General features: G+C 43.2%; 1 protein-coding gene across 2 annotated transcripts in view; it reads left to right on the top strand.

The window, feature by feature from the left end:
* Positions 1 to 14,609, top strand: part of USO1 (USO1 vesicle transport factor) — a 91,360-nt gene that overhangs the window by 48,166 nt on the left and 28,585 nt on the right. For both annotated transcript variants that reach the window (XM_051819677.2, XM_051819678.2), the window contains exons 8-12: positions 163 to 283; positions 3,372 to 3,550; positions 10,505 to 10,645; positions 12,813 to 12,901; positions 13,969 to 14,123. In XM_051819677.2, coding sequence (XP_051675637.1) covers positions 163 to 283; positions 3,372 to 3,550; positions 10,505 to 10,645; positions 12,813 to 12,901; positions 13,969 to 14,123 — 685 coding nt within the window. The remainder of the gene's footprint in view (positions 1 to 162; positions 284 to 3,371; positions 3,551 to 10,504; positions 10,646 to 12,812; positions 12,902 to 13,968; positions 14,124 to 14,609) is intronic.

The raw sequence follows: 14,609 nt of genomic DNA, 5'->3' as shown, positions 1-14,609 counted from the left end.
AACTTTAGGGAGAAGGAGGCAAATTGCTTAACTTTCCAGTCTTTGTTTTCTCCATATGTAAAGTAAAGGGGTGGACTTATGAAATTCCGTGATTTTGAAAGTGTTTTTTAAATGTCTTGTAAATGTTGTACTCTGCTAAACATTGTCTTTCTTCTCCATAAGGGTGTCTTACTACTGCAGGCACTGACAAGAAGTAATGGAGCAATCCAGAAAATTGTTGCTTTTGAAAATGCTTTTGAGAGACTACTGGATATTATTACAGAGGAGGGGAACAGTGATGGAGGTATAGCATGAAGAGATTCTTTTTGTATTCACTAAATTATTAGCTTCCAGGGAATGTGTTCGGAGGCAGAAATGGAGACTCAGGCCCTACTTGACATCTCTCTTTCTTTCACTCTGGCATGTTGCATGTGGATTTTTTTTTTAATCCTCTTTGATATTTGTTAGACTTCTGCAGTCTGGATTGGTGCTATTCTTCATTTCTGGAAAATCTTAGCTGTATCTTTTCAGATGCTGTTCTGCCGCATTTTCTGTGGGATTGGTGAATATGCAGCCTTGCAGAGTTAGTACAGGGAGTTACAGGCAGTTGAGGTGGAAGTAGAATCGTATATTGAGGGTGAAGGGAAAGGACACAGTTGAGAATTAACAGAAAGTTAGAAATGGTGTTCTGGCGAGGGGAGAGCTCTTTGCTGTGATTAGGAAGACTTGAAGTATGGGCCTTGGCGAGGGTGCTCACCACGACTGTACAGCAGAGCAGACTGTCTCTCTGTGTGATCTCCCCACAACAATGCTAAGATGCCTAAGTGCAGTGTGGGGGAAAAGGCAGGCAGTTTTTCACAGGGTTAGGCCTGTTCCAGCAAGGTGTCATGAATAGGTAGTGAGACAGGAGAACTTAGTATACTATCTCTAGAATGGAAGGAGGGAGAGTCAGTACCATCAGCTGGAAAGGAAGGAAGTAGAGACAGGCAGTTTCTCAACAGGAGAAAAGCGCCTGTCTGTGTCTGTAGAGTTGAAAGTCTCAGGGAAACCGTAAAGCAGGTAAATGAGCCAGAAGGATAGGAGGTGTAGTCAGAGGGTGAGGATTGTCACCAGAGATGGGGCCACAAACTGAGAGGTCTAGGTATTACTCAGACTGCTGTCAAAATTAAAATAGCCAAGAATGACAGAAGAACTTACAGAAAGGAGACTTGTCTGTTTTTGATTAAAGTGACAGAGAGCTCTCATCTCCTGGTTTACTTCCTAAGTGTCTGCAATGGCCTGGGCTGGGAGGGGTCAGAGCCAGGAGCCAGGAACTCAATGCAGGCCTCCCATGTGAGTGGCGGGAACCCATTTACTTGAGCCATCACCACTGCCTCATAAGGTCTGTAGTTGCAAAAATCTGGAGTCAGAAGCCAGAGGCAGGTATTAAACCCAGGCACTCCAATGTGGGATGTGGGCATTTTAACTACTTGGCTAAACACACACCCCAAGAAAGATGGACCACAAAGACAGTGATGTTTTCAGAGGACAAAGAGTAGCAGAGAGCTACCAAAGAGCCTGAGCCATAAGGGAACAGACTTTTTTAAGAGGGGGTAGAGGACCTGTAGTTGGGAAGTGCACTGGGCTGGAAGGATCTAGATACAGCATGCTGACTCTAATCTACCATGGGATTGAGAGCATCAACTGGCTTCAGTTGAAAAAGTTACAAGACAGGGCTGCAGTAGATCTTACTAACTAATATTTGAAGGTTTCAAGTAGGATCATGAAAGCCTTTGAGAGGAAATTAAGTGGGGAAGAGGAAACCAAAGCATTATGAGATGAAAAAATTAAAGAACATACAAGTAGATAAACTGGAGAGGTGTATGTTTTTGCAAGTGATTGAGGAAAGCAGTGTGGTAAGTCAAGATGGAATTAATTAGTCTTCAGGGTTGCTAAGACAAGTTCCAATGGTTTGCTGTTAACTGATTGTGGCCTAAAGCCTCCAGGATCCACTTTGTGCACACTGGAAGGAGGCTGCCAGTTGTAGAGGGGACTTTCACAGTCTTTTTCTTCCAGTGCCAGAGGATGCTTATTCATGTGTCAAATCCCATAGAACTTTACAGCACAAAGAGTGAACCCTACTGTAAACTGTGGACTTCAATAACAGCATCTGTATTCATTCTTCAATTGTAACCACTGTTACCATGCTGATACAAGATGCCAGTAATAGGGAGAACTAGGAGGGGCAGACTTTAGAGTGGAAACTTTATTTGTTCTCAGGTTTTCTATAAACTTCAAAGTGCTCTTAAAAAGAAATCTGAGAGCAAGCTATGTGGAGCAGTAGGTTGGACCACCACTTGGAATGCCCACATTCCATATCAGAATGCTGGTTCAAGTCCCAGATGCTCCGCTTCCAATCCAGCTCTCTGATAATATTCCTAGGAAACAGCAAGTAATGGCTCAAGTACTTGAGTTCCTGGCACCCACATGGGAGACCCAGATGGAGTTCCTAGCTGCTGGCTTTAGCCTGGCCCAGCTCTGGCTTTTGTGGCCATTTAGGAGCTGAGCCAGTGGATGGAAAAATCTCTCATTCTCTCACCTTCCCTTAGTTGTTCTGCCTTTCAAATAAATAATCCATTCCTGTAAGCGTACAGCTTACCTCAAAAGTTGGATATACTGGAAGAGCCTCCCAGCCGTGAGCACCCAGCAACAGTCCGGTATGCTTTGCAAAGGAGGTAGCTCATTGGTTTCTGTAGTGTGTGATAAAGCAGAGATCAGTGGGAGTTCTCACTGTGATGCTGGTGTAGATGAGAGTGCCCTGGAGAATGATGTGCCGTAAGCAAAGAAGCAGAAGGGTGAAACAGTGGAGAACAGGAACCATGAAAAACACAGGCCAGAGAGCTGTAAGGACCGTATTCAAACAATGTCAAGTGCTTCTAAGAGATCAAGTAAGATAGCATTGATTCATCTAACCAATATTTAATAGTTAGCTACTGTGTATATACCTGCTGTCTTGTCTTTCTCTGTCTCTCTGCCACAGATAGGTGAGCAAGGCTTTTTCAAATTACTAGTGGAGAAGCAGACACTACCTGATAATAAAAGCAGCAGGCCGCTGTGCACATGTAGCTGGGATCTTAGAAATCATTTCTGAAGAAATAATCTTTAAGCCAGGATTTGAATAAACAATGAGTTACTGAGATGAATGATGGTTAAATATAGAAGTGAGGAAATCGCTGGGGGACCTGGGAAAGAGCACACAGTGCAGCCGGTGGCTGCCGGGAGTCAGGATGAGCTGCCTGCCTTGCCACACTGAAGATGGGCTGAGCATGGAGACTGATCTTTTTGAAAATGTTTGTGGGTTGGATTTCAAATTTTATCAGGCTTAACACTTTGATTTTATATTCTCTCCCCAGGTATAGTAGTTGAAGATTGTTTGATTTTGCTCCAAAACTTGTTGAAAAACAACAATTCCAATCAAAATTTTTTTAAAGAAGGCTCATATATTCAACGTATGAAACCTTGGTTTGAGGTTGGAGATGAAAATTCTGGCTGGTCTGCACAGAAAGTGACAAACCTACATCTAATGCTACAGGTAAACTCAGTCAAATGTGGTAGCAGTTCTGAGAGCAGTCCTTTCACAGAAAAGGATATGACTGTGTTTGGTAAATGCAGGATACTCAGCTGGTTTCAAGAGGGCTTTAACAACCCTTTCACTGTGGGAATTGCCTCCCCCACCCCCATCACCCAGCTTCAGTAATTACTAACATGTTGATTGTATTTCACGTTTTATTCCTCTTTCTTGTCCTGCTATGTTATTTTAAGACAAAATTCAGTCATACAGTTTCTTGGTGGGCTTTACATGAGAGACTAATAAGTTACATTAATGATTTGAAATTTTTAAGCCTGTTTTCATAAAATAAATTTTAATATTCAAAATAGTAAAGCTCAACAAATAACTCCATTCAGCAAACATTTACTGAGAGTCAGGCATTGAGTACTAGAAAATGAATGATAATGTGCCTGCCGCCAAAGAGTGATAGTCTGGGTCTTAAGACCTATGTATGTGCTTATTTATTTATTTATACACAAGTCACCTGTAATTTTAGTTAAGCTTTATGGTGAAAGCTTGGTGATGACAGTAAAAGGGAGGACAGTGGGATCCCAAATGGTTTCTGCACTTCAGAAAAATTTGAAGTTCTTGAAAGTATTTTACTTATTTACTTCTTTATTGAAGTGCCCTTCTCCAACCCTTTAAGTCTATATCAGCCTGTGAAACTTACACACTGTCTAGTGATCTTCATGGCTCTTTGAATGTCTCTGAACCATGTGCACCTCTGAAGCTGATTTCAAAACAAGTTGGTTAACCTCTTTAGTGATCAGAGTCTGAATATTGTCCCACGCCCTGGGAGTTGCCTGCATGGGACTGATTGATAATTAGGGTGACCAGGTGCCCCAGTTTGCCAGGCCATCTTTCCTTTGTAATTACTAATGGTGTCCTCTTTCACTTTAAAAATGCCCTGGTTTGGACTACAAATTATGTAGTTACCCTATTTAAAATATGCCTAAAAACTGTTACAAAAGTATTTTACGGGAGGCTGTGGTCACAGAGCCCTTTCTGTATATATCTGTAACTCCATCATTCCTAGCTATCTTGTCAGTATTGCATGTTTCAAGAATTTATTAGTCTTTTACGTTCTAGAAACAGCATCACCAAGTAGAGAGCATGATACCTTTGTCCAGCACTGCTTTCTTTCTTTATTTTTTTTTTTATTTTTATTTATTTGACAGAGTTAGTGAGAGAGAAAAACAAAGAGAAAGGTCTTCCTTCCGTTGGTTCACCCCCCAAATGGCCGCAGCTGCGCCAATCTGAAGCCAGGAGCCAGGTGCTTTCTCCTGGTCTCCCACGCGGGTGCAGGCACCCAAGCACTTGGGCCATCCTCCACTGCCTTCCCGGGCCAAGGCAGAGAGCTGGACTGGAAGAGGAGCAACCAGGACTAGAACCCGGTGCCCATATGGGATGCCGGCGCCACAGGCGGAGGATTAGCCAAGTGAGCCACGGCGCCGGCCCCTAACAAACACTACTTTCTTAAAGGAAATTCCTCTGGAAAAGTAAAGCTGACATTAGAGAGTGAGAAGATCATAAGATGTGCAAACATTTTCTGCCAAACATGGAAAGATTAAACTGCTTGAGGGGCCTATTCATGTTTTGTGGTTTAAAAGTACTATGTAGAGAATTACTGTGAAGAAGATGTCAATTTATAGAGTAGTATTTTACCAAAAAAGTTTTTGAGTGTAGCATACAAACAGGAAAATACAGTAGTGTAGTTGTGTAATGAGTTGGTTCTTTAAGTATTCCCTTTTTTTTAAAGATTTATTTATTTTGAAAGTGTTACAGAGAGAGCTTCCATCTGCTGGTTTACTCTTCAGGTGGCTACAATGGCCAGTGCTGGGTCAAGCCAAAACCAGGAGCCAGGAACTTCATCTGGGTTTCCCACATGGGTTGCAGGGGACCAAACACGTAGGCCATCTTCTGCTGCTTTTCTCAGGCCAGTAGCAGGGAGCTAGATCAGAACTGGAGCAGCTGGGACATTAACCAGAGCCAATATGGCATGATGGTATCATAGGCAGCAGCTTAATCTGCTGTGCCACAACGCCGGCCCCTGTAAGTATTCTTGACTTCAAAAAAGTGAATAAACTGGGGCCAATGCTGTGGCATAGCAGGTCCGCCACGTGCAGTGCCAGCATCCCATATGGGCACTGGTTCGAGTCCAGGCTACTCCACTTCCGACTTCCAATCAGCTCTCGCAAAGTGCTCGGGCCCCTGCACCCGTGTGGGAGATCGGGAAGAAGCTCCTGGCTCCTAGCTTCAGATTGGCACAGCTCTGGCCGTTGTAGCCAGTTGGGGAGCGAACCAGCAGATGGCAGACCTCTCTCTCTCTCTCTCTCGCTCTCTCTCGCGCGCGCTCTCTCTCTCTCTCTCTCTCGCTCTCTCTCTCGCGCGCTCTCTCTCTCTCTCTCTCTCTCTCTCTGTAACTGACTTCCGAATAAATAAATCTTAAAAAAAAAAAAGAACTTTAGCTTTCATCAAAATTTATCAAAAGAGCTTTGTCAGTGTTGACTGTTTCAGCTGTTTGGGGGAGTAAACCAGTAGATAGAAGATTTTCTCTGTCTCTCTCTCTGATGGTTTATCTTTCAAGTATAAGAAAGTAAAGTTTTGCTCTCTTACATACTAGCCTTTTTTTTTTTTTGAGTTTTGGTGTTTTGTTTTGTTTTGACAGCCAAAGTTAGAGAGAGACAGAGAGAAAGGTCTTCCTTTTCCGTTGGTTCACCCCCCCCCCCCAAAATGGCCACTACGGCCAGTGTAATGCACCGATCCAAAGCCAGGAACCAGGTGCTTCCTCCTGATCTCCCGTGCGGGTGCAGGGCCCAAGCACTTGGGCCATCCTCCACTGCCTTCCCGGGCCACAGCAGAGAGCTGGACTGGAAGAGGGGCCACTGGGACAGAACTGGCACCCCAACTGGAACTAGAACCTGGCGTGCCGGCGCCGCAGGCAGAGGATTAGCCTAGTGAGCTGCGGCACCGGCCACATACTAGTCTTGGAGACCATAAACTTCAAAGGGACTGAGTTAATTTATTTTAGTGTATTCTTCACCTCAAGAATCAAATGTATCTTGTGCTATTCAACCTTTAGAATACTATTTTTTTTTTTTTTTTTGACAGGTAGAGTTATAGACAGAGAGAGAGAGAGAAAGATCTTCCTTCCGTTGGTTCACTCCCCAAATGGCCGCAACGGCTTCCTCCTGGTCTCCCACGCAGGTGCAGGGGCCCAAGCACTTGGGCCATCCTCCACTGCTCTCTCAGGCCACAGCAGAGAGCTAGACTGGAAAAGGAGCAACTGGGACTAGAACCCGGCACCCATATGGGATGCTGGCACCGCAGGCGGAGGATTAACCAAGAGAGTCACGGCACTGGCCCCTAGAATACTCTTTCTTTATAGCAATATTTAAAGTTGTATACCATGTTCTCTACTACAGTACACCAAATGCATTATTGTTTTTCTTTTTGGTTGCATACATTCTAATTGGGATTATTCAGTATTACAGTTACAATCATAATTGAATTCTAAGTAATTAAAACCAAATTGATCTTTGGGATTTTTTTCATTCAAATTTTACAGACAATCATTATTGGAAACATCTTTTGAAAAGTTCAGTAATATTTTAACTTTTTCATAGCATTTTAGTTTTATAACTAGTTTTTTTTTTTAAGATTTTGTTTATATATTTGAGAGGTAGAGTTACAGACAGTGAGAAGGAGAAACAGAGAAAAAGGTCTTCCGTTGGTTCAATCCCCTGCTGGTTAAGCCACTGCTTAGAACATCTGCATCCCAAATCTGAATGCCAGTTTGAGTCTTAGCTCTTTCACTTGTGACCAGCTTCCTGCTAATGCATCCTAGGAAGCAGCAGATCATGACTGAAGTGCCTGGCCCCCTGCCGTGCACGTGGGAGACCCGGATAAAAGTGCAGACTCCTGGCTGTAGCCTGGCCCAGCCCTGACTGTTTCCGCCGTTTAGTGGAGTGAATTCGTGGATAGAAGATTCTCTCTCTCTCTCTCTCTCTCTCTCTCGGTCTTTCAAGTATATGAAGTAAATAACCTTAAAAAAGTTAAAATGGCGTGATTATGTTTTCAAAATCCTTTTCAGTTGGAGGTGTATACATGAATATATTTATGGGAGAAATGACATATTGCCTGGCAGGCGTTTTAAATAGTCCTCCCCCCAAAAAATAAATAAAAGAAATAGGGATAGGTGGGAAACAAATTAAGGGAAGAAAACAACAACAAATCTGGTAACCAAAGTCCCAGGATAGGAATCAGTCAGTGTACATTGCTAAAGCCTCTCCTTAGTGACAACTTACTAACCAGTCCACTTGGCAGTGTGTGTTAAGCCAGACATGGAAACATCTAAATAATCTGTTTCTTCATTATTCAGTGATTCAAATTCTGCTGATTCCTAGTCATCCTTTTATTCTCCAAGAATAAAAATACCACTTTTCAGGCCATCATTGTGGCATAGCCAGTAAAACCACATCTGTGACACCAGCATCCCATATGGGCACCTGTTCTAGTCCCAGCTGCTCCATTTCCAATCCAGCTCCCTGCTAATTTGCCTGGGGAAGTAGCAGAAGATGTCTCAAGTGCTTGGACCCCTGCACTCATGTGGGATACCTGGGTGAAGCTCCTGGCTCCTGGCTTCAGCCTGGCCCAGCACTGCATGTTGTAGCCATTTAGGTAGTAAACCAGCAGATGGAAGGACCCGCCCCCCAACACTCTGCCTTTCAAATAAATAAAATACATCTTTAAAAGAAAAAATACCACTTTTCAATCCTATTTATTTTAATATTTAACTCCCCCCAGCCACCCCTCCACACACAGATCCCCTTTCTCAGTGAGTCACAGTCTTTGATATGCACCAGCTATAGTGCTGAGTTTGTCTTGAGTGCTTAGTCATACCACTACCACCATGTGAATTCTGTTTGTAGGCACTTTGCTTATACCAAAGTAGTTTCATTAATATCTCATTTGACCTTGATACGTAAGAGTTTGTATGTACACATAACTAGTTTTAAAATGCATGATACGTTTAAAATTATTTTTCTTTTTTTGGGGGGGTATAAAGATTTATTTTATTTATTTAAAAGGCAAAGTTAGAGAGAGAGAGAGAGAGAGAAATCTTCCTTCCAGTGGTTCATTCCCTAAATGGCTACAGTGGCCAAAGCTGAGCCAAACCGAAGCTAGGAACTTCATCTGCATCTCCTGCATGGTTGCAGTGGCCCAAGCTGGGCCTTCTTCCGCTGCTTTCCCAGGTGCATTACCAGGGAGCTGGCATCCATCTGGGATTCAAGCATCGCAGGTGGTGGCTTTACCAGCTATGCCACAACACTGGCCCCTAAAATTATTTTGAAGATGTGGCTGTGCCTAAATTTGGAGGTCTTCAAAAAGTTCACAGAAAATTGCTTTACAGGAAAAAACTATACATGGATTTAAGAATCTTTTTGCATAGAATAAACTTACCTTTTTTTAAAATAAGAATTATTTATACAGAGAGGGAGAGGCAGAGAGAGTCCCATCCACTGGTTCACTCTTCAGTTGGCTGCAACGGCTAGAGCTGTGCCGATCCGAAGCAAAGAGCTAGGTCTCCCACGTGGGTGCAGGGGCTCAGGACTTGGGCCATCTGCTTTCCCAGGCCACAGCAGACAGCTGGATTGGAAGTGAAGCAGCCAGGACTCGAGCCAGCACTGCAGGCAGCAGCTTTACCCACCACACCACAGCACTAGCCCCAAACTTACCTTTTGATTCTAGTGTCCCATGAACATTTTGAAGTGCTCTCTTAGTAGTTGTCTTTTTTTTTTTTTTTTTGACAGGCAGAGTGGACAGTGAGAGAGAGAGACAGAGAGAAAGGTCTTCCTTTGCCGTTGGTTCACCCTCCAATGGCCGCCGTGGCCAGCGCGCTGCAGCCAGCGCACCACGCTGATCCAATGGCAGGAGCCAGGAGCCAGGTGCTTTTCCTGGTCTCCCATGGGGTGCAGGGCCCAAGCACCTGGGCCATCCTCCACTGCACTCCCTGGCCACAGCAGAGAGCTGGCCTGGAAGAGGGGCAACCGGGACAGAATCCGGCGCCCCAACCGGGACTAGAACCCGGTGTGCCGGCGCCGCAAGGTGGAGGATTAGCCTAGTGAGCCGCGGCGCCGGCCATGTAGTTGTCTTTTCTTGTGGTTCTAAAACTTCATGTTCATATTCAGAGTATTTGTAGAACTGTAGGGATTTAATTAGTATTAGTGGGGTCGGTACTGTGGCGTAGAGGATACAGCCGCTGCCTGCAGTGCCGGCATCCCTTAGGGGTGCCGGTTATAGTCCAAGCTGCTCCATTTCCGATCCAGCTCTCTGCTATGGCCTGGGAAAGTAGTAGAAGATGGCCCAAGTCCTTGGGTCCCTGCATCTGGAAGAAGTTCCTGGCTCCTGGCTTCAGATCAGTGCAGCTCCAGCCGTTGCGGCCAATTGGGGAGTGAACCAGTGGATGGAAGACCTCTCTCTCTGCCTCTCCTCTCTGTGTATAACTCTAACTTTCAAATAAATAAATAAATGTTTAAAAAATAATAATTAGTATTAGCAATTAACAGGACCAACCCTTTGCCAAATGCATAAATCTTCCTGCCTTGTCTCCAGTTACTAGTTTAGCTGCTCTTTAAATATTTCCAGTTTAGCTGGAACTTGGTCGTTCTCTTTTCAGACCTGCAGATGCTGTGCTTGTTGTTTGGGACACAAAAGTGACCAAGGCAGTTTCTGGTCTCTTGGAGTTGAAGTCGCCCAAAGGAGATGCCCAGCAGATAACACAATGAGTTGCCCTCTCACAGAGCTGTTGCCGGGGGAGCACGAAAGAAAGAGCTCCCGGGTTTCCTTCCTGTGCTTCCCGGGTTTGCTTCCTCCGTCAGAGCTGCCTGAAGCCTTTGCAGTTCTTTAAAGAACAGATTTCCTTTTCTCTCTCAGCTTGTTCGCGTACTGGTATCCCCCACCAACCCTCCCGGTGCTACCAGCAGCTGCCAGAAGGCTATGTTCCAGTGTGGGTTGTTGCAGCAGCTTTGCACCATCCTAATGGCTACTGGAGTTCCTGCTGATATCCTCACCGAGGTAAGCATGGCTCAGGAAGAGGCCACACTCCGTGCAAATTGAAATCAGGAATCCTAGGAATCAGATCCCGCTGAAGAAAAAAAAAAAAAAAAAAAACAGTTGTAGTTAACCCTTATGTGTTCAATTCTTCCCTGACATTATCAAGTGAAGATGATGACAGTGTTGATTCCAGAAGGTATACTACAGGCCTCAGGTTTTATAGGATTTACTGCTGACGTTCAGCAGGTCCATCCAGAAGGATTTTTCATTAGTTCATAGTATGATTTAGGTTTTTAATTTTGAGAACAAGGTGTTATAGTCTTACTCAACCAATAGTTGGATAGAATAGTTCTTTCTTTGTCCCTGATGTGTGGCATTTTCTGTTTCTTACCTATAAGAAAATAAGTTGTTTAAAGAAAAAATAAAGGTTAATTTATTTTAAGTTTACACATGTACATTTAAAGTGTAAATAATGATACAATTTTATAATAAAAACAACTGGCCTGGCTTCACTCCTCCCCTACCCTTGTACTCTACTTCTTCCTATCACCCCAAAATTATGGGATACATACTTAAGTCAGCAGTCAGTTACTATCTGTAATGACTATACTAATACTGCACCTGCTAAGCCACATAGAGCCCTGTACCTTTCATGAGTTGTCACTCTGTTCTTCATCTGACTGATCTTGTGTCTCTGCATAGTATTGGTGCCATCATACCTGTAGCACCCTGGGCCTTCCAGAAACCCCCCTCCTCCTGCTGCAGCCTGGGCTCCAGTTCTGCTACATGTCTCTTGTCCTGGGGTCCTGGGACTTTATTTTGCCATCCTCCTAGGATTTCCTTTCACCCCTGTCTTGACTTGGATTGTTTGGTTATCTGGCTCTTATATCTTCTTGTTTTACTCCTGGGTTTATTATGTTATTTTCCTTAATTTCCTGAAAGAAGTAAAAGACAAGAAATTTTTTTAGCCCTTTTCTTTCTGAAAATGTCATTACTTTCAGAGCAGGATATAGGATTCAGGGTTGGAAATCACAAATACAGCTTTCAAAACATCATTCCAGGATTGTTCTGAGAAGTCTGAATCCTGAGCCTTTTTCTTTCTAATGTAACCTGCCTTTTCTCTCTAGAAACCTGAGGCCTTTTCTTCATTTCTGGTTTTCTGAAATTTACTGATGGTGTGCTGTAGTGTAGCTCTCTTCCCCACTCTTCCCGCACAAGGCCCTTTGAGCTGGGGATAGATGCCTTCTGTTTCAATGATATTTTTGGTATTCCTTAATTCTCTCTTCTCTTCTGCACCTCTATGAACACATTATTGGATATTCTGAATCCAGTTTGTCTTTTTAAAAAATCATTTTAATTGACAAATTAAAATTGTGTGTATTTATCATATACAACATATTGCTTTGAAATATGGTTTTGTTTTTTATTCTATTTTGTTGAAGTTCTTTCAATTTCATCCTTAGGTTTCATTTTTAATTTAATGCATTTTAAATTTTTTCTCTGATTTTAAAATTTTAAAGTAACATTTTCCTCTTTTGTAAAAACATTTTATTATTATTAGTCTTTGTGGGCTTTTTTGAGACTTTAAATGTATGTGATCAAGTGTTATTTTTAATTGGAGACCCATGCTTGGTGTTTTGGAACTTTATCTTGGAAAAAGTGTTACAAGATTATAATGCTGGCCGGTGCCGCAGCTCAATAGGCTAATCCTCTGCCTTGCTGCGCCAGCACACCAGGTTCTAGTCCCGGTCGGGGCACCGGATTCTGTCCCAGTTGCCCCTCTTCCAGGCCAGCTCTCTGCTGTGGCCAGGGAATGCAGTGGAGGATGGCCCAAGTGCTTGGGCCCTGCACCCCATGGGAGACCAGGAGAAGCACCTGGCTCCTGCCATCGGATCAGCGCAGTGCACTGGCTGCAACGCGCCGGCCGCGCCGACCATTGGAGGGTGCACCAACGGCAAAAGGAAGACCTTTCTCTCTGTCTCTCTCTCTCACTGTCCACTCTGCCTGTCAAAAAAATAAAATAAAATAAAATAAAAAATAAAAAGATTATAATGCTATCACAGATTTTTATCTTTTTTGTGTCTGAGTTTTGACATTTAAAAATAAAAGCAGTATATAACATTTTTTTTTCAAAAAAGGTTTTCTTCTTAACTTTTTCTACCTTTTTGTTTTTTTCTCCCCTTAACAGACCATAAATACTGTATCAGAAGTTATTCGAGGTTGCCAAGTAAACCAAGACTACTTTGCTTCTGTAAATGCACCCTCAAACCCACCAAGGTAGGAGAAGGGAAATGGTTGTTAAGATGGCCCATATATGGGCCCAGCATTGTGGCGTAGCCGGTAAAGCTGCCACCTGCAACACCGACATCCCCTTTGGGCAATAGTCCCTGTCCCTGCTGCTCCACTTCCAATCTAGCTTCCTGCTAATGTGCCTTGGAAGGCAGCAGAAGATAGCCTGAATGTTTGGTTCCCTGCCACCCACATAGGAAACCTCGAAGAAGCTCCTGGCTCCTGGCCCAGCCCTGGCCATTGTGGGCATCTGGAAAGTAAAGCAGCAGATGGAAGATCTCTCTCTGTGTCTCTCCATCTCTCTCTCTGTAACTTTCAAATAAATAAACAAATCTTTTTTAAAAAATAAAGAACAGATATCCTCTATATACTTGTTAGTCCTCTATAATAATTCAGATATATGTTGTAAAGCAGATATCTGATAAAATAAATATTTTTCTAAGACTTAATTATTTTAAATGCAGAGTGATAAAGGACAGAGAGAGAGAGAGAGAGATCTTCAATTTGCTGACTCACTCCCCAAATGCCCACAACAGCCAGAGCTGGGCCAGTCCAAACCCAGGGCCTGGAACTCCAACCAGATCTCTGATGTGAATGGCAGGGACTCAAGCTTGCGATCCATCACCTGCTGCCCTCCAGGCACATAAACAGGAAGCTGGATCAGAAGCAGAGGCAGGACTTGCTCACAGGAACCCCAAACATGGGATACAGATGTCCCAAGCTGTGGCTTAACTCTCTGTCACAGTGCCTGCTGCAATACTGGTATTTTAAAAGAGTGGTAACATTACATTGATCTTTGGAACTTAGATGTGTAGGCTCAGATAACACCTTTTTCACTTCCTAGTGATGTCGCTTAAGCAGGCAGATTACCTCATTTCTCTCAGCTACTTTCCTTTTGTCTGAGATGGAGAATGAAATCCGTAACTTGCTCATGCTCTGACTGTGATTCTTCAGTCAACAGAAATGAACTGCTATTCATACATATATTCATATATAATGATTTGTATACCTGGTTGCAGTGTTTTGTTTTGTTCTTTTCCTTTTAAATGCAACAGGCCAGCGATTGTAGTGCTTCTCATGTCCATGGTAAATGAAAGGCAGCCGTTTGTCTTGCGATGTGCTGTTCTCTATTGTTTCCAGTGCTTCTTATATAAAAACCAAAAAGGACAAGGAGAGATTGTGTCAACACTCCTGCCTTCCACCATTGATGGTAAATAATTTAATTCTAATTTCTCTCTTAAGAAAGAAAATAATTGTCTTTTAAACTTTTAATTGAATCTGTCTCTCTGTCCCTTAGCTTAAAATACTGTGTATGGCTCAGGGGAATTCCAAAGCCTAAGGCATGGGTTTAGAAAACAGGCTTTGGAGTCAGACCACAGTTTGCATTGTAGAATTTCTACTTCTCTTCTGTGTAACTTTGGACAAGTTGTTTTTAATTTGAGCCTTATATCAAGTTGTGGGGAGGTAATAGTCACCTCAGTAGAAGTAGTCTGAGGATTAGTGCATTACATATGTGAATCACTCACCCAGATACCTAATGTAATAGATGCCAACAAGCAGAAGCTGCTGTTGGTAGTAATTACCATTCTAAAGATAACCCTACCAGAGTACACAGGGCATCGTGGTCTGTTGTTCTAGTACAGGTCATAGTCTTGCCTTTTCTATGGTTTCTTTAAATACTTCATTTTACCAGAGG

The sequence above is a fragment of the Oryctolagus cuniculus genome, chromosome 8 (assembly GCF_964237555.1).
Source record: "Oryctolagus cuniculus chromosome 8, mOryCun1.1, whole genome shotgun sequence".
Lineage (NCBI taxonomy): Eukaryota > Metazoa > Chordata > Mammalia > Lagomorpha > Leporidae > Oryctolagus > Oryctolagus cuniculus.
The sequence above is the reverse complement of the archived record's forward strand: the minus strand, read 5'-3'. Positions and strand labels throughout refer to the sequence as shown.